This window comes from Staurois parvus, unplaced genomic scaffold (genome assembly GCF_062004578.1).
Source record: "Staurois parvus isolate SC_StPar_1 unplaced genomic scaffold, SC_StPar_1.0 ptg000192l, whole genome shotgun sequence".
In the NCBI taxonomy this organism is placed as follows: Eukaryota; Metazoa; Chordata; class Amphibia; order Anura; family Ranidae; genus Staurois; species Staurois parvus.
Window position 1 is genome coordinate 1454687 of NW_028317988.1, and position 21080 is coordinate 1475766.

General features: G+C 42.5%; 1 protein-coding gene across 2 annotated transcripts in view; it reads right to left on the reverse strand.

Moving 5' to 3' along the window:
• The window catches only part of RPS6KC1 (ribosomal protein S6 kinase C1), a 227383-nt gene that overhangs the window by 162777 nt on the left and 43526 nt on the right, over positions 1 to 21080 (reverse strand). For both annotated transcript variants that reach the window (XM_089677776.1, XM_089677777.1), the window contains exons 5-6: positions 17929 to 18019; positions 1089 to 1148 (exon numbers count right to left, since the gene is read on the reverse strand). In XM_089677776.1, coding sequence (XP_089533902.1) covers positions 1089 to 1148; positions 17929 to 18019 — 151 coding nt within the window. The remainder of the gene's footprint in view (positions 1 to 1088; positions 1149 to 17928; positions 18020 to 21080) is intronic.

Sequence of the window (21080 nt, forward strand, 5' to 3'; positions counted from 1 at the left end):
CAAGGTACCCCTGAAAAAAACTTCAAGGCACCTCAGGGTGCCTGGGTACCCTGATTGAAAAAGGCTGCTTTAAAACATAAGTTCACCTTAAGTAACATAGTACACCCATATTTAGGGTGTAACATGCAACATGTTACTACATCAGCTTCCCTGCACGCCCCTGCCCCCTGATCCCACATTGTGACAGTGGGTAGATGATCCTCTCCCTGCACCCGCTGTCACAATTTGAAGCCAGTGTGGCTGTGCAGGGCTCCATCCAAACAGCTGCATCATTTATTCAACACAGAACTGTGAATGAATGAACTACAAATCCCTTCTGCCAACATGGCAGACAGCTTATAGTTCTCAATGAATTGCGAGAGTGCTGGTGAATGGTCTCAATAAGTCATTGATTCTCCCTGCAGTTCAGTGATTGTCTACCTTTTTGGGAGGTACAGGCAGATCGCTATACTGAGAGTCTGCAGGAGCCTAACATTGTACCCCCAATCTGCTGATCATGGGTGCAAGAGGCTGAAGTGTAAGAAAAGAATAAATGAACATTTTTTTTAAACTGCAAAATGATGTGCATTTATTTATTGTTTTTTTTTTACAAAAGTTGAACTTTGAGCTCTTTAAAAAAAAAAAAAAAAAAAAAAAACACTATCAATGACACCACATTGTCGATGACATCATTACATCGATGACATTGTCGATGAGATCAGCACATCGATCAAATTGTCAATGACATCATCACATCAATGACATCAGCAATTACATAAATGACATTGTCACATTGAAGACATCATCAATGACATCACACCAATGATAATACAAAGAGGTCATGAAGAACACAGTTTGTCGCAGTAGTATCCTCTGCCCCTCTTCCCATCAATCCTCCTGGCAGGGGGGGGGGGGCTTTGAGTTGATGGTGGGAGGTGATAGGACTGTCTAAGCAGTGACGGGTTGCCTAGCCCTGATTGGCGGGTTGTCGAGCCCTGATATAAACCAATGTTTCATATCTTTATTTTTACAAGAAGGATAACTTATAAACCATATAATTCAGCATTGTAAAAGATACGTTGTAATAGCTTTGTCATGCCGTGGCTCACCTCCACATTCAGATTGGCTGGTGACTGTCAGGTCATCTAGTCCACAAGAATCTTTCCGCACTATGAAAAAAAAGAAACAGATCCTCATTAAATGACAATGTCAGATGTTTACTGTGCACCATTTATTTTGGTGTAGGTTCTTTATCGACAATAAATTTGCCTTATTGTACATTTATTCAAAGCCGAATTCCAGGCATGGCATATTCTTACATAGTTACATTGGTCCAGCTTGGACCAATGCATCTACCATACCTGGCTGATGCCCCTGGAAGCTGAAGTAGACAGCGCTACCCCAGTGATCTCCATTTGCTTCCAAGTCCTGTGCTGAGCGACCTGCCTGATGCACTGTGAAAACAGGAGGTTGGCCGCTCTGCATGGGCGCCATTGAGAGAATGCTTTGTATATATAAGATATTTAGATTGACACACGAGAACGTTAGTATGAGAGAAGTGGAGGTTAACTATAAATGTTTGACACGATGGCACATTACACCGAGTATTGAGCACAGGATGAGTGGGGAGAATTCAAAAATGTGCTGGAGAGGATGTGGAGAGATAGGCACGGTGTTTCACATGTGGTGGCAATGTCCGAAAATTCAGGCTTTTTGGAAAACAATAGTTAAATTGATAGAAATAATAACTGGAAATGACATAGGGTTAGACCCAACGATGTGTCTTTTACATAACGTTGAGATAACAGTAAATAAATATATATAAAGAATCAGGCGTATGGTATTATTTAAATGCTGCAAAAGGGTTGATACCCAAGTTCTGGCAGAAAACAGAGGTGCCGAAGGAGGAAGACTGGATCAACAGAGTAAATCAGATCAGTAGAATGGAAAAATCTTACTATATGCAGGAAGATAGGCTGGGAACATACTATTCGAGATGGGAAAAATGGGAAAAATCAGAAGTGAAGGAGAAATATAGAAAATCTTAAATTAGGAAGTTATTTAAAGTGATTGGGCCTCGTGAGATTGGTGAACTTGCAGAGGGGTGGGAGGGAGAGGGGGGAGGGGAATAAGGGGGGGGGGGAGGGCAAGAAAAGAGTTATTAGAAGGGGTAAAATAGAAATGTTAAGACTACTTAAATGTATTGTGTTTCTTTTTATGAAATTTTTTGTAATAACATGAAAAACCAATAAATATTTAAATAAAAAAAAAAAAAAACACAATAATTGGAGAGTCAATGGCAGCAGCTTTTTGTCAGAAGGGTTCTTAAAGAACCCCACTGACAAAAAAGCATCTTCTAGGAATAGTCAAAGCTTGGTTAAGGTAATATAGAAGTGGGCCAACCATGGGAGTGCAGACCGTTTCCTGACAAAAATCCTCAGCATAAGGATAGAGTGCGATCAACCGCTTACCGGGGAAGGAAATGTCTGTCTGGGTGATTCCAGTCTACTAGGGTGTGATGAGGAAATACTTGGGTGGAGTGTTTAGGTCTGTGAGAACTGAGTCTAGACCCATATTAGTGGAAGGAATGATGGAGTATTCAAATTTCAGAGGGGAATGTACTACCTGGCCAAGAAAGGATAGTCTCCATCTGAAATTCGGCTAGTGGAATCCATTTTGTTTAGGGACAGGAGGGACTCAGCATACAAAAACAAATCCTCTGGAGGGTCTCTGATTGAATCAGAAGTATTAGAGATCTCTGTGTTAGACTCCATCCGAGAAGGTGAATGAGGGCGTTTCTTTTTTTAAAAATGTTACAACCAGGTGCTTTGCAATGGAAAACCAAGTATTGTATTATTATGCCCTTTTATGCTGGATGGAATAAACACACGCATGTTCAAGCAGTAAAGAAAAAAAAAAAAAATACAAAGTTTTCTCTGATTGGACAAGGTGGAAATTCTAAATGATGTTCTCATTAGGACTCTGTGGCTCTCTAATCAATGCATGTAGATTGTGGCTGGTGGGACAGGCTAGCAGGGTGCTGTACATAAGATCAAAAAGTGCAGCGCCATTAAAATATTTATACATAAACAATATTGTGATCCAAAAATAACTTCAGAAATTTTTCACAGTATGGAAACACAGTCCACAAAATGTAAAGTCCAAGTGTGAAAACATGAAAGAATCAATCCACCATCATAATCATAGTGATAATGCTTCCTATGAAGAATTCGAAGGTTCAGCACCGTCTTCCCGTGAATTCAAAACTCACCAGAACTGATGGCTGCCATTACAACTGCTTAAGCGCCCATGTGTTAAAAAAGGAGCCCAGTGTGTATACGTTGTTGCTCAGCACCTGCATCCACAGGTACCACTCGATAGAGCCAGGCTAGAACAAAATAAGTCTCACTGGGAGTGAATGAATCTTCTCACACCACTGGAACGGCTGGTCTTCCACCACGTAACAGGAGCACTGACACAGCATCACAGTGGGGTCTATGATACAGCGGTAGAGGATGTAGGAAAATGGGGTGCTGTCACATTCGGGTGCTTGCTCCCAACACCTCTCATTCCATAATGTGATAGATCCAGATACCTCCCAACTTCCAGAGCTAAGGATATGGGAGGACACGAACCCTGCAGCATGGTCACCAACAGCCAGGATCAGACTGGAGCAGCCGAGTCTGTGGTCAGGAGAATTCTCAATGGGCACGCTGGTCTCCGGGCTCCAGGTCAGAGTCACTTCCCTTTCTTCTCCAGCTCTAACCTGTGCTGTAGGGTGTTGTACATAGCTGAAAACATCACAGCACCTTGCCTCAGTACTCCTTCCAGTGATCTCCATTTGCTTCCGGGTCCTGTGCTGAGCAACCTGCTTGATGCATTGTGAAGATTGGCCGCTGTGTGTGGGCACCATTCAGAGAATGCTTTGTATTTTCAGAATGAATACAACGCATTCTCTGATTGGACAAGGTGGAGAGGCTAAATGATGTCATCACTAGGACTCTGTGCCTATGCAATGCAAGCAGATTATGGGAAGTGGGACGGGCTAGCAGGGTGCCGTACATAGCTCACATCACAGCACCCTGCCTCAGTAGTCCTCCCAAGTGGCCTCATCCCTAAGGGCTCGTTCACACTTGACTTTATTTCTAACTCTTGCCAAACTCCCCTATAGCGTTTGACAGGCATTAGACAGGCATTTGGGAAGTGTTTTTAAAGCTCCTCAAATGCCCCCCAAACCCCCTATGTGCAATTTTGATGCGGTTCATAGGTGTTTGCCAAGCATTAAAACCGCACCAAATGCCTATAATGAAGTTAAATAGTATTAACGCTCCACAAGCGCCTCGCAACCGCATCGCAAACGCCTGCCAGGCGTTTGAGGAGAGGCACCATAGACTGGAATGGGAGGCTTCAACTCCTCTTGACTGGACATGAGGCGTCAGTTTTGCCGCAACACTAATACTTCAGTGTGAACAGCACGGTGTGCTGCTATGTGCCGAATTTTCCTAGGCATTTGAGAAGCGTTAAAAACGCTTCCCAAACGCCTGTCTGACTCCTGCTGACAAAGCTTACAACAATTTGGCGTGTTGTCAGGAGACTCATGCCATTTTTGGCGTGATAGTTTTATTGCTGCTGCTATACCAATGATAATGCAGTACTCATGGCTGTGATAGGATACATTTTATGTTTTATGTGAACATAGCCTAATGCAAGCAGTGGGCTGACGCCTGGGAGGAGTTACACATATATCTAAAGGCCTTCATGGGTGACGTCAGTCTGGAGGAGTGGGTGTACCTAGGCAGACGATAATTGAATGCAGACCTCCCCCTAGGTAGGGCTCAGATGTGATGCTGGGCCTCCAAAATAAATGAAGGAAAGGGGCGGGCCAGGACAGTCAGGCTGGGGAGGAAAGCGCTAGATGATGCTGGATATCCTCGAACTGGGAAATTGGGTGGGCTCTATCGGCATGAAACCTCATAAAACATAAAATGTATCCTATCACAGCCATGAGTACTGCATTATCATTGGTATAGCAGCAGCAATAAAACTATCATGAGTCTCCTGACAACACGCCAAATTGTTGTCACAGAAAAACGTCAAAGTCAAATGATCCTAAACACCCATTCATAGGAAACAATGCAGACCTACTTCTCAGGAATAAAGAACGCTTACACAGGGATCCAGTTTATATATGTTAATGCCGCCTGCAGTTTAAAATGGATGAGAAGTATTTTAAAAGGTGCAAAGCAGCTGCAATGTCAATGGGATACATCTTACTCCAGGACAATAAAAGTGCACAGAGGGCTAAAGATCTGATGTAAGGTGTCACAACTTAGCATTCCGCCTGGAACGGCTTGTCAAGCAATGCGGACGGTAAGTGGCGAGAAATGAATATGCATCAGATGTAACCTCTGTCGGATTGTCTCGCAGGCATCTTACATGATTATAGAAAAGCCTTTTCGTGCGGGAAGTGCGGCACAGCTCTCCTTCAGATGTGCTCATGAATACGCACGTCTGGCGTCCGCTCCTGGCAGCGCGAGCTCCCTGTTCTGCGTCCAACGCACAGGCAGGAGAAACTAACAATTATGGCTGTGTTACAGGTGAATAAGCAAAGGCACGGGGAGAAATGGAGACACATCCTGGAGACTGGAAAATGGGACATCTTAACTGCGGTACAACCCTCCTGTACAGAGAATACAACCCAGGCAATGGATTTCACAAGTTCCCTAAATTCTACTTAATTATTTAAAGTGGAATTATAATGTAAAAATATTGCCACCAGGAAGGCATATACTAAAGAAATGATGTCTTTTCTACAGTAAATGCCTCTTACCTGCCTGCTTGTATTAGATTGCACACTGAGACGTGCATGCGTAGTGCGATGTACAAACTGAAAATGCCTTGGGTGCCGGAATATATCAACTGCCATGCGCTTGTCTGGGAGTTACACCATTCCAGGTCAGCCATCTAATACAACCAAAGATGCCAATTCCAGAATAAGACAGGGCAAAGGTGTTAGCAGTGGCAATGGAGGTCGTAGATGTCACATCAATGGAGGGGAGGAGATTGCAGCAGACTTAAGCTTTGTCTTACAGTGGCTGTAAACCTCAGATATGAAATCTGAACAAAGCACATATTTCTTTAGTGTTAACTTGCCTCTCTCCAGAGCACTAGGTGTCATTTCTGTCCGCTGCCTTATTCCTGTATGAGTCACTTCTGACCGTTTTCCTGACACCAATAGAAAAATGGTGACATTGGAGGGACCTCCAGCAGATTGACAGCCTCAGCTCTGTTCCTGTGAGCTGTGTGGAGGGGGGAGGTGTCTCTTCCCTCCAATCAGCTCTCAGAGCTCTTGTACAGTGTGTAACTGCAGCTCCCCGCCCCCGCTTTGTGAGTCTGTGAAAAATCCTTTTCATCTCTGAGTTTTACAAAGATGTACAGGATAAATTGCTTCAGATAAACAGGTACAACTTATGTAGGAGGATTTGTTTAATCTCTGTGTGACATGGACTTTCACTGTATTGTTCATTGAAGCACAAGAGACTTCATCTTGCTTGAATCACCCGAGGCCAGTCAGATCACTGGGTATATGTAAGGGTTTAAAACAACTTATTCCACCCACGTAATACATATGTGAGAGGACAAAGAAGGTGGGCGATAATGTTCACATGTCGCACATATGTTGTCTACAGACAGCAGCGGTTTCTGAGCTAAAGGCACCCTTGCTGCACACTCCCAGCACAAATATAGCTCACGATCTGTACTAATTATCAGGAAACAGTGGGACTAGCTTCCGATCACGTGACCACTGGGACAGCCAATCAGTGATCTTATGACTAGGCCGACCATTCTGCCCCCCCCCCCCTTACAAGTTCAAATAAAGGGATGCTAGGTCAACTGATTGGAGGGAAGGGACACACCCCCTTCACATAAGCACACAGGAACAGGGCTGAGGCTGTCAATCACAGGCTTTGTCGGAGGTTCCTTCCTTGTCCCTTTTTTCCTCTTGGTTTCAGGAAAACTAGTCAGAAGTGATTCATGCTGATAGCAGAGGAACAAGGCAGCAGACAGAAATTACACTTGGTGCTCTGGATTGTAGAGGAAGGTAGAGGACTATGCTTTGTTCATATTTCATGTTTGGGGTTTACAACCACTTTAAAGCAGAACTTAACCCTCCTATCTTTTACAACCAAGGAAACTGCCTCTAGGGGGATCAGGAAGGATTTCTTTTCCCTGCAGGAGCAAATTGGATCATGCTTTGCTGGGTTTTTTTGCCTTCCTCTAGATCAACTGTGGGTTTAGGATTATTATTATTTTTTTTTATTTTTTTTAATGGTTGAACTGGATGGACTTTTCTTTTTTCAGCCAGACTAACTATGTAATTATGTAACTGCCATTTCAACTTTTGTTTGATCTGCAGCTGCCATGGTACTGGACATGTGACCAGCCATGCCACCAGCCATGTGCTGGCTTGACACTTCAGTTAAGAGCAGAAGCAACTGTGAGTTCTTCCTCTTTCTGCGCTCTTCTTCATGAATAAATGCAGGTAACTGCAATGACACATAGAAAACAAAAGGTTTTCTGTGTGTCATATTCACACCAAAATGCAGTGTTTAAGTGCATTCCAGAGCTGTGTGATTTAACGCTCTGGATGGTTCTACATGTCACTGCACAGCAAGCACAGTGCACCGTGCAGGTATGATTGAAGAGTCACTTTGTACATATAATTTGTTCATATAAAGTCCAGCCATAAAAAGGGAGCTGTCTAATGCAATAAAACGCACATCACACTGTCCCCCCGCCCCACAGTTCTTTAGCTCAAAACACTGGTGTCTGCACACTAAAACGCTCTGATCTAGTGTATTGGTGGCAGTATTTGGGGCTGCAAGCTATTGTGAATGGGCCCTAAGTAATACATTCTGAATTGTTATTGCACAGTTTACTCACAATTAGATGTACTTACTCTTCTGTAATTTTAAGAAGGGATTTCAGAAACAAATGTCACATCTCAAAAACTAAAATGACCTGTAAATGGTTAATGCACTGATAAAAAAAAAAAAAAAAAAAAAAAAAAAAAAGGAGCCGTGATTCTGTGTACATGTTTTTCTGCATCTTCCACGTGTACGACAACACCAAATAGCAACCCTGCCATCCTTCATAAAAATGCCATTTACTTGCCCTGCAAAATTAGCAGTTGATTAATTCAGATTCTGTAGATTATTGTGGGTCACCATTGACAGCTGTATTATGTGCAATCATTGTTGCTGAGTGCCACAACACTTAATTGGTACTGTCACTTAAGGAAAAAAAAATAAATAAAATGAAACCGGGGAAAAACAGGTATTCATTTTTCAAGTGTTTTGAAGGCCGGTTTGAATACTGTTAACATTTCAAATTTGCATCTCTCAATCACAGATGTTTCCCAGATTCTGACACTAGACTAAATTTCAAATATTTACGCATTAAGCTTGTCATCGGTGTAGCTGAAGCGGAGCCTGGAAGGGAAGGCAAGATAAAGCAACACTGCCCCCAAGAGGAAAAGCTTAGAATATCTGACCACAACAAATATCTTCTACCTCTAAACGTCAAAAGATATGCTGGATGATTATTATTATACAGTATTTATAAAGCGCCAATAGTTCGCTCAGCGCTGATGAAAGTAATACAAACAAAGCTGGCTAAAGAACACGATTAAATTCAAAGAAATGTACTTGATTTTTAAGGTTTACTATACATTCACTATACAGGTCTCTCTGGGAATAATCTGAAGTAGCCTAATGTAATTGTAAATGCTTTTTATTTTTAAAAATAAAAAAACAGGTTAAAACCTACCCGCTCTGTGCAATAGAATTGCCCAAAGCGGTCCCAAACCTCCTCTTCTCAGGACTCTCACTTGAACTCCTAGCTCCTCCCCTCCTCTGGGTGTCCCCATAGAAAGCTGCTTTCTATGGGGGCACCTGTGTGGGTGTCTTTCCGAGCCTCACGGTCTGTATCTATAGACACAGACAGTGGGCCCCACCCCCCCAGTACGTCACCACTGGCTATGATTGACAGCAGTGGGAGCCAATGGCTCCCGCTGCCTTAGCAAAGTACGAGAGACCAGGAAATGAGGGGAGAGAAGGGCTGCAAACGTGCATAATGCTGGATCGAATAAGGGCTCCGTTAAGTGAAAGGGGGATGAGGGCAGACTGATGCTTATGCACTTTTTACCTTAACGCAAGTAATACTTTGGAAAAAACACTTTAAGGTTTCATGCACACTAGCGTTTTATTTGTATTTTTATTTTGCTCCTAGAAGCTAAATAGTGTCCTATGTGTCCATGCACACTACTTTAGGCTATTAGCATTTTTTGAGCTTCAGCATCTAGGAGCAGGAAAAAAAAATGGTTTTGTAGCGTTTTCTGGAGCATTTTTCCAGCAGAAAAAAATGCTAAACGCTCCTAAAAGCTACTAAAACATTCCTAACAGCTTTTTTTCTAGATTTGTTTTTTTTTATTTTTATTTACTTGTACTTTAAAAATGCTAATAAACTCTAATGCTCCTGAATACTACTAAAAGCAACTAAAAACGCTACTTGCAGCATTTTTTTAGTTTAAAATAAAAAACCCGTTAGCGTGAATGACGCCTAAACGCTCTCATAATGGAGCAGAGCAATTTTTACACTTGCTGTGGGCCAGTTTCTTCAAATTTGTCATTACTCAAGATAACTATAGTAAGTAATACACAATTCATTTTTTTGCCCTTTGGGTGATATTGTCTAGCAAAATGTATTTTATTTTTAATGCAATCCAGTGACAAAAAAAAAGAAAAGGAAAAGAAATCACAAATTTGATTTATATTATATATAATTTGATATATTTTGTCCGGTTTAAAAAATACACTAAAATTATGAGCATTATAGCAAGCACTGCAAATAAAATAAACATTTGTTTTCAGTTTTATGCCTTCTTTTTTAATGCAACACTAAATTAAAAAGGAATAAAAACAAATAATGTTCATATGTTAATGATCACAAAAGCAGAAATAAAAATTAAATCAACAGGAAAATAATAGTAATATTTCAGTGGAGAAGGGGAAGGAGGAGCTAATTAGGGCTGATTAGGGTAAAAAAAAAAAAAAGTTAACAAGGGTTTAAACACAAATGAATCATTTTGAATAAAACTATTTCTTTCCTTTTTTTTTTTTTCTATTTGTCAGGTTGCTTTAACTGACATCGTAGGCAGATCGATGCTCATCCCTTTGACCTGCTGATGAATGAAACCTTGTTAGGTCCCTTCCACACGGGGAAAATTCCACCAAGAGTCTGCTTGCTCGTTGGGGAATCTGTCCACTGATCTCTGCTGAGCAACTGGATGGCTGGTCTGTGTCCACTCCGCTTATACAGAGTGGACACAGACAGAACCCGCTGTCCTCTACGGGGGGTCAGATGTAAATGGACCCACCAGTCCATTTACACCCGAATGCCATCCGATCCAATCTGTTAGACGGATGGGTAACAGATCCCCATCCATGTTTTTAGCAAACAGGATCAGATGTAATTCGGTGTAAACGGACACACGTCCATATACATCTGCTGTTCCATAGAAGATAACAGATGGACCAATCGGGTCCACCTGAAAAAAATGACAGGAGGACCAGATTGGTCCGCCTGTGTAAAAGAAGCCTTACCTTGTATTTCTATACCTCAAATCATATTTAAAAAAAACACCTTTTTCTTTTATTTCCCACTTGTCAGGTTGCTTTGACATCATATGCAGATCAAAGCTCACCCCTTTCACCTGCTGATGAATGAAACATTGTTGCCTTGTATTTCTCTATCTCAAATCTTAACAGTATCTACAAACACTGTTTCAGATTGTCTTTTCTTTTTGTACAGCAGCAGCTGTTAGGTCTCATGCACATACACGGTAGGAAGAAAATGCCTAAAAGTAAGACTCACTGCATTTTTCTGTGCCCGGGAAGCCTCAAGTGCCAAATAAAATCTGTGGTGTGCCATGGCATTGGAGCAACACGTCTTCATGCTAGCAGCCAAACCCTTCGTGCTTCTGAGCATCTCTTCTGTGTTCCCCAGTGTCTCTGGTATTAGCTACAGCGATCTCCAGTGTTTTTTTTGCTATCAGCGATCCAATCGAGTAATGTGTGCCTCCCTAGATCTCCAATATTTCCATTGTCCAGCCTGTATCCTGCACCAGAGACCCTGGGCCCCCCAGCCTGTATCCTGCTGCAAAGACCCTGGGGCCCCCAGCCTGTATCCTGCTCCAGAGACCCTGGGCCCTTCAGCCTGTATCTTGCTCCAGAGACCCTGGGCCCCACAGCCTGTATCCTGCTGCAAAGACCCTAGGCCCCAGCCTGTACCCTGCACCAGAGACCCTGGGCCCCCCAGCCTGTATCCTGCTGCAAAGACCCTGGGGCCCCCAGCCTGTATCCTGCTGCAAAGACCCTGGGGCCCCCAGCCTGTATCCTGCTCCAGAGACCCTGGGTCCCCCAGCCTGTATCTTGCTTCAGAGACCTTGGGCCCCCCAGCCTGTATCTTGCTTCAGAGACCCTGGGTTCCCCAGCCTGTATCTTGCTTCAGAGACCCTGGACCCCCCAGCCTGTATCTTGCGCCATAGACCCTAGGCCCCCCAGCCTGTATCTTGCGCCAGAGACCCTGGGCCCCCCAGCCTGTATCTTGCGCCAGAGATCCTGGGCCCCCCACCCTGTATCTTGCTCCAGAGACCCTGGGCCCCCCAGACTATATCCTGCTCCAGAGACCCTGGGCCCCCCAGACTATATCTTGCTCCAGAGAAAGTGGGCCCCCCAGCCTGAATCCTGTTCCAGGGACTCTGGGCCCCCCAGCATGTATCCTGCTCCAGGGACCCTGGGCATCCCAGCCTGGATCCTGCTCCAGAGACCCTCCCCCCCCCCCCCCCAGCCTGTATTCTGCTCCAGAGTGACCCCGCACACTAAGTCCACAAAACGTTGCATCTCAAGGCCCTCCTACTAGGCCTTAAAAATGGGCTTGTCTCTTGCAGCTGAACTTTGGCCCTTAACTTCAATGGGAAAGCCATGAAATTAGTTCTTAGGGGAAGAACTGCCTTAGATATAAAACTTACATACTTCTCTAGGGCAGCACCTCTCCCAATAAACAGTCCATATCAGAGCTGCAAATTTCAGAGCCTGGTGCACAATTCACACAGCCCTCAAAAATTCCCCTGCCCCCCCCCCCCCTCTCTTGCAGAGTGACACCCCATTTTATAGGGGCCATACACACTAGGCACCTGATAAAATGCCAGAACCTCTGGCAGAGAAAAGTGGCAAAAAAATGCTCATACTGCCTCGTATTGTACACACATTTATGTATATTGGAATTTATAAACATTTTTTACAAAACATTCCCCTCCGCTCATTTTTCACTATATTCAAAATGCCACACACTCCTAAATGCTGGGTGTTTTTTCTGCCCGAAAGATTCCCTCAAAAACGTGCTTGTAATCTTTTTTTTTTCATCCTTTAAAAACTCCTCTTCAAATATACCTGTAAACGCCCAAATGTGCATGGACTCATAGGATGAGATTTACTAAACCTGGTGCACACAGAATCTGCTGCAGCTGTGCAAGGTAGCCAATCAGCTTCCAGTTTTTATTGTCAAAGCTTAATTGAACAAGCTGAAGTTAGAAGCTAGAAAAATAAAAAGTGAGCGCTCTCCAATCAGCAGCCAATGCACCGAAGGTAATCTCAGCAAAACCTTCAAAAATATACATAAATAAAAAGTGCGGCGCTAGTAAATAAGAGATCTAAGAACACATATATACCTCAGATGATCTGAGAAACACACTGTGATATATGGCACAAACAGAGGTGATGGCTAATACATCAGGTGATATTGATATTAATGTCCAGACAAGTTGTCGCAGGATCCTGCGTAAAAGCTTGATATACCAGGATCAAATAGTAAAATTGCGCACTCACCGGACGCGCTATAGGTCCAGGAAGCTGCCTACTACATACCAATAAGAGGGAACATCAGGATCATCTGCTCCCAGATGGATATCTACCTTCCCCACTAGATGAGGGATTTCCAGTGGTTATATATCAAATGCACATATCTATAGCGCGTCCGGTGAGTGCGCAATTTTACTATTTGATCCTGGTATATCAAGCTTTTACGCAGGATCCTGTGACAACTTGTCTGGACATTAATATCAATATCACCTGATGTATTAGCCATCACCTCTGTTTGTGCCATATATCACAGTGTGTTTCTCAGATCATCTGAGATATATATGTGTTCTTAGATCTCTTATTTACTAGCGCCACACTTTTTATTTATGTGAAGTTAGAAGCTGATTGGCTACCATGTACAGCTGCACCAGAGTTTGCACTCTCCAGTTTTAGTAAATCAACCCCATAGAGTTACTTCTACAGGCTGAAAGAGAAAAAGTCCAAACACCTCTACAAGCAGCATTTGTTATGAGGTCTAAGTGCAACTCTTCAGCTTCAGCTTCCCATCCCACATGCCTGTTCAGTGAATTTTCAAAGGGCATCAATGCAGCACGCTAAGGTGCTCCATGTGCCCTCTGCCTCCTCCTGCTACACAAATATCTCTCCCTTCTATTGCTAAAATGTGTTTGACTGACAGCACTGGACTCTGACACATAGCCAGTGTTCCTGTGTATCTCCTAGATTGTAAGCTCCAAGGAGCAAGGCCCTCGAACCCCTCGTGTATCGCATTGTATTGTTATTGTACTGTCTCCCACTGTAATGTACAGCGCTGAACGAACTATTGGCACTTTATAAAAACTGTATAATAATAACCTCCAAAACTGAGCAGGGCTTAAGGTACTTAAAGAAGAACTCCGGACAAAATTGTTATGTCCCCATATGGTGAGGCTGTGCTCGCACTGCATGGGTTAAATGCTTGTTTTTTTCAAGGGGAAGAAGGAAAAGCTATACTAACCTGATCCTTTGATTCTTCGGAAAATGGCGTTCCCCCACATTCCATCAGTGGACTGTTCCTGCCGTCCCCATGTCTAGAACCGGTCTATGGGCGCGATAATGTCAGGAACTGCCCATTCACAAGACTGCTAGCATGCGGGGGGGGGGGGGGGGGGCAACAATTATACCAGAAGTAACTACAAATGCATTAATACATACCTATCTGGATTGATTATTACCTTTTATATGTGCCTGGAGATGCTCTTTGTATTACTTTATAGTTCCATATCAATCATACTATTAGCTGTGTTGCCCAGATATAGTTCCACTTGCTATAATTTCTGATCAATCATTTTTTTCTGATGCTTGTTAGCTAATAAAAGCAAACATTTTATATACATAACACCTTCTTCTGTCCTATCCTCCAAAGTTTTAATGTCCATTCACTTTTATTAAGCCTGAATTGTAGAAAATGTAGCATCTGAATGTGCTCAGCCTTTCAGTATTACATATAAAAATGCAGAAAAGGCTAGGCATGGAATGGATTATGGGACATACTAACTGCCACTGTTCTAATACAGCAAACAGTGTTAAAGGATAAGAGTCCTTTCATCCCTTCATTACTCATTATTTTCTTATTAAAGATCTCTTCAGGTTATTAAAAATAGGCAATTGCAAAGGACGTCTCTTTTTCTGCAGCAATTGCTCCCAACAGCCTTTAGAGGGAGCAAAAGGGAAGAAGACAGACAGAATGCTTATCTATCCCACTACAGGTGCCATCTTTTTTTTTCTTCCCTTGAGCTCCCTCTAGTGGTGGCTGGGAGCAGCTGTGTCACATATAGGTAGACAACTCCAGGGCTCTATTATTTGACACTTTAAAGGCCTGTTCACACAGGTGATTAGCATCTCTGCCGGCAGATGGAAAAAATGTTGACCCATGCACAGGCTGTGTGTGGTTTCCTGTGGACAACAGCCATACAGCCAGATTTGTATTTTGTACAATTCAATGGCCAGAGTCTCTGCTTCAACCGCCCATCTGAGACAGCTTTTGTTCAGGGATGGCGTTTCTGCAGCAGTGCTGCAGCGTTTAGCCACATCTGGAAGTTGCATTCTAGCAGCCTTCATTTACCTGTCTGAATGAGGCCCAAGGAGGCCTTTCACAACTAGGGTTCCTCCAGAGGTTGCTAGGGGTTCTTTGTGTAATAGAAAATTAGTGCATGTTCAATGTATAGGTACAGAGGGTGCAATGAAAAATGAAAAGCACTGCAAGGCACTGAGACTTTAGACTTCACATGATCCCTGACCCCTCACTAAAAGGTTGCTTCAATCTGTAAATGATCAGCTGGTCCAGGCAGAAAATCCAATCAAATATAATAAATCAGTCTTCTACTTTGCTGTGATGAACAAAAGTTTTAAAGTGAAAGATCATTGCAAACAAGAAAGCAAGGGAACTAAAAGAATGTCTGTTCTCAAAGTAGTGTGTATAGTCATGTGCAAAGGGTTAATGGAGAATATTATTACCAGCATGGCCAATATAAGCCCCAGAGGGCACTATGAAAGCCATTGTGAGCTCTGAATTAAAACACAAACTAGCCATCAGTTAGTCATAAGGCCTCCTTTGCATGATTCTTCTAAGCTAGTGAATTAGAGAATTGACACTAGCATTTTAAAGGCCAAGTTTACCTTTCAGGAAAAAATAATAAAATGCATATATTTTTGCAGGAAAGAAAAACGTGCATTTATTATTTTTTCCCTCAGGAGCCTTTAAATCATTGCACCCGTGATTAGTGGATCAGGGGTGCAATGTGAGGCTCCTGCAGACAAGCCATGCAGCTTTCAGCACATACCTCTGATACGGACTGACTGTTTACACGCTGAAGGGCTTGTGAATGAACTAAAAAGAGAGCTCATCTGCGATCCTGCAGTTAATTGAGAACTGCAAGTTGTCAGCTGCAATGGCTAACGGTACTTGTAGTTCTGTCATTCACGATTGTTGTGAATGAATGATGTGGCTGTGTGGGGGGAGCCCCACACAGCCAGGCTATTTTTGAAATGTGACAGCAGCAGCGGGGAGAAGAAGGTGCCCTGTCCACTGTTGCGGGGAGGGATAGTGGGTGAAGGGAACAGGTCTAACGTGTAAATAACAGGGGGGGGGGGGGGGGCAGGTTTGTATAAAGGATAAGTTCACCTTTCAGAGCAATTTACATGTTAAAGTGTTAATATACCCACAACAGTAAAATCAGTTTGTATATGCAGTAAAGCATGCTTGTTATACTCACTGTGGAACCTTAGGGGTTAATCCGCAACACTGTGTAAAAAGGATGTTTGATCCTGTCTTCTTTGATCTTCTACTGTCCTCAATCCATCTGCTGATAGTACAGAGCTCTAGAAGTCACTCCGCACATACTCAATTTAGTGCGTATGGCTAGAGAGTTTTTTCTTTGGGAGAGTGCATGTAATTAGCACTGTACAGACAAAGGGTCAGGGGTTATGCAGCCTCATAGGACAGTCAGAGCAGAATGAAAACTCCTCCTACAAGCTTTAACCAGTACTCGGCCAGACACTGATAGAAGTCACAAGACTGCTATATACTGCTGATGAGAAAAGGTATTTAGCCGTTTATATGTACTAAAATAATGTGTACTGGGAGACCAGATATAGTGAATGCAGAGAATCCTGGGTTTAGTAACAGTTTAAAATCAAGAGGTCAACAATAGCAGCCTCCATAGTTACATAGTTAGTCTGGCTGAAAAAAGACAAAAGTCCACCCAGTTCAACCATAGAAAAAAAAAAAGTTATAATCCTATACCCACAGTTGATCCAGAGGAAGGCAAAAAAAAACCCAGCAAAGCATGATCCAATTTGCTCCAGCTGGGAAAAAAATTCCTTCCTAATCCCCCGAGAGGCAATCGGATATTCCCTGGATCAACTTTACCTATAAATGTTAGTATCCAGTTATACTCTGTGTATCCAAGAAAGAATCCAGGACTTTTTTGAAGCAATCCACTGAGCTGGCCAGAACCAACTCTTGAGGAAGTCTATTCCACATCTTCACAGCTCTCACTGTGAAGAAACCTTTCCATGTTTGGAGATTAAATTTCTTTTTCCTCCAGACGTAAAGAGTGCCCCCTTGTCCTCTGTGTTGACCTCAGGGTGAATAGCTCTACACCGAGTTCACTATATGAACCACTGGTGTATTTATACATGTTGATCATATCCCCCTTAATCTCCTCTTCTCAGAGAATAAATTCAGTTCCTCTAATCTTTCCTCATAGCTGAGCTCCTCCATGCCTCTTATCAGTTTGGTTGCCCTTCTCTGCAATTTCTGCAGTTCCCCAATGTTCTTTTTGTGAATTGGTGCCCAAAACTGAGCTGCATATTCCAGATGAGGTCTTACTAATGAGCAAGTCATTTCAGAACAGGACAGGAAACTGTGCAACTGAGCAAGACTTCGGGCTCATTCACATAAGCTTCTAAATCGCCACACTTAGATGTGTATATCATACAGCTTTGTATGCATCTTAACACAGCACTATAGTTAATTAGTAAGCCCAAACAGCTGCATTTATAAGCAAAAATGTACACTGCTTTTAGCTGTTTACACAAAAAAAAAAAAACGCAGTTTGGAAATGCATCCAGAGCTGCACAGATCTGTTGACTAAAACGCATATAAATTATTTAGATCCGTATATATATGTATGCACGCATAATCTATTAGAAGAACTGTAGGCATTTAAATACTGTACGCATCTAAAACACCAGTACTTCAGGCGCAGATTTTATACTGAATTTTCTGCTAGCTCTGCCACCAAGAACCTGCACTCCATGCAGAAAATACACATATGCCCTTGTGAATGAAGCCTGAAGTTAAAAGATGGAGTTCTTCACATTTATGGCAGCAATGATATTGTAAAATAGACAGTGAAGTGGTATTTGCAAACAGCAATGACCTTTTTCCACTGTTTGAATATATTTAGAATATGCATAAAATAAAAGCAAAAAGATATCCACACTTTAAAGCAGCAATCACTCTCACCCTCAGAACTACAGTCAGACAGGCTGTCAGGGAAGTCTGTAAAAGGCTCAGCTGGCCCAATCAGATCAGACCCATCATGTACTTCTCCACCCTGCATAGAAACACAAAATGAAGCATTACAAAAGGTATCCTGATCCATCTTTTACATAGTTCTGATGTCAACCTAGACAAGAAAAGCTATACATGGTAATGTTCTGGTTAGCAGTCACCACGATCACTGAACCAAATATCTTCCATCTTCCAGCTATACAAGCTCTGATAACTGCACTTCTAGGGTTTAGGTGGAGGGGCTTTATTTTCAAACACTGCATTATGCATCTCACCACAGCGCTACACAAATGTAATCTTCTGAGCAGGGGCGGACTGACAACTCATGGGGCCCCCGGGCAATAGGGGATCATGGGGCCCCTGTGTCCTTGCCCAAACTCAAAAAAGCCAATGAAAAAGGTACCAGGGGCATCTCATGGGGCCCCCTACTGACCCCGGCCCTCGGGCAGTGCTCGAGTTTCCAAATGGTCAGTCCGCCCCTGCTTCTGAGCACAGGGACTACATCTGACCTGTTATTTACTGCAACACAAATCAATTTTTATAGAACTTGCAGCATCCAAAAAAACTGTATAGCACAGCAGGTTACATAGGGGGAGATTTACTAAAACTAGAGCATGCAAGATCTGGTGCTGCTCTGCATAAAAACCGCTCAGCTTCAAGGTGTAAGTGCCCGGTCACACCGGGTGTGACTTGCCATGCAATTTGCCATGCCATGCGAGTTGCAAATCTCACGGCGAGTCGCACCCTATTGTTCACAATTAAAGCGGTCATATTGGTGCAGTTCCGACTTGGTAGGAGCCACGCTGATTTCTAAAGTAATGCATGCACTACTTCAGGTGCGACTTCCATAGACATCTGTGTCTTGCAAGTTGAACCTTAAGTCGGAATGACATCCGACTTTGAAATCGTGTGACTTCACTGGAAGTCGCATGATTTCAATGTCAGATCGGTGTGACCGGGGTGTTATTGTCAAAGCTTATCCAAGCAAGCTGAAGTTAGAAGCTTAAAAAGGAATAAAATCAGTGAGCGCTTAAGAACTAGCTGCTGAAGCACACAAAAGGTAACCAAGTAAAACCTCATAGAGACTAGTAATAACAAAGTGCAGCGCTAGAATAATAAATACTGATAAAAGAGCAAATAAATAATGTGACAGTTCGTGGTAAAAAAAGCTTGGTACACAGGTTGATAGTGACTTCAATCTTCGGTGGCGTGTCAGAAGTGTGGTAAAAATACGCACTCACCAGATGCGTATTTTAAATACGCATGTAAATAATATAGCCAGAGGTTCCCCTCTCAGGATGGGATGGATGGGAAATGCCGTTTACGGATTCTCCTCCCTCTGGGTAGTATATAACTTTAAAGGTGTGTTGTGAGTGCATATTTTTACCACACTTTTGACACGCCACCGAAGTTTGAAGTCCCTATCAACCTGTGTACCAAGCACTTTTTACCACGAACTGTCACAATATTTATTTGCTTTATTTATTTGCTCTTTTATCAGTATTTATTATTCTAGCGCTGCACTTTGAAGTTAGAAGCTGATTAGCTACCATTCACAGCTGTACCAGATTTTAAGTGCTCCAGCTTTAGTAATGCAGGCCATACAAGGGTCAAACTCTGAACGATTTTTCATCCGATAATCGAAAACGTTGTTTGCTCGGTAATCCGATGTTGCCATCAATGATTTTGAAAATCGGCCGACCAAGTCATAAGGTTCACCCCATATAACAGGCGACACTTCTGTTCCTTTCAGGTCACGGCTCATGCGCATATTCCTTTCAGAAAAACGATCGTATGATTTGACCATTATTGAGACGAAAATCGGTCATTTTGCACAAATTTTCCAACATCGGTCGGTGCCATTGACTCACTAACAAAGCGAAAATCGGTTGATTATTCTAAGGTCCGATTTTCAGACGAAAAATCGGTCGAATTTTGACCCATGTATGGCTGGCATAAATCTACCCCATACGGCCTGCTTGTGGTCAACCACACTGCAAAATTATAAATCAACTGAAAGTGAACAAAAACACAGCGATTCAAATATTGAAAGAAAGACTTGCCTACCAGAGTCCTCAGCTTGTTTTTTTTGTTTTTTTTTTAATTTAAATATTTATTAAATTTTTCATATAAATACAAATACCCAAAAAGGGAAACACTTCACATATAAATAGGCATTTATAACATTTCTACATTTCCCCTTCTAAAAACTCTTTTCTTTCCCATCCCACCCCAACCCTTCCCACCCCTCCTCCCCCTCTGCAGACTCTAAACCATTCTATTCTCTCGAGGCATTATTAATTTTTGGCTAACTTCCTAGTTCATAGTTTCCTATATTTCTCTTTCAATCCTCCTTTTTCCCCACTTTTCCCATCTCATATAATACACTCCCATGCTATCTTCCTGCATATGGTATGATCTTTCCATTCTACCTATCTGGTTTACTCTATTAATCCAGTCTTCCTCCTTCGATACCTCTGTTTTCTGCCAAAACTTGGGTATCAACCCTTTCGCCGCATTTAAGAAGTACCAGACGCCTGAGTTTTTGTATTTATTTACAGATGTCTCCACATTATGTAGGAGGCACATCGCTGGGTCTAACCCTATGTCAATTTCAGTTATTTCTTCAATCAATTTGACTATTACCTTCCAAAAAACCTGGATTTTCGGACATTCCCACCATATGTGAAACACTGTGCCTATCTCTCCACATCCTCTCCAACACATTTTTGAATTTTCCCCATTCATCTTGTGCTCAACACTCGGTGTAATGTGCCATCGTGTCACACACTTATAATTAATCTCAACCTCTCTCATACTAACATTCTCGTGTATCAACCTAAACATCTTTCTCTGTTTGTCCTCGTCAAACCCAACTTCCATGTCCCTTTCCCATTTTGTTATAAAACTTAACTTTGTGTTTGTGTCTAATTCTGTGAGTATTAAATAGATTTTTGAAATACCGTGCTTCCCATCCCTTCGTGTTTCTAACAACCTTTCAAAGAGTCCTCAGCTTGTTAAAGTGTATTTCTGGGCAAACAGTACTGTGTGTATATTCAACGTCCATTCCTCCTCTATGTTCATTTATATAGTACTCAAAGTTA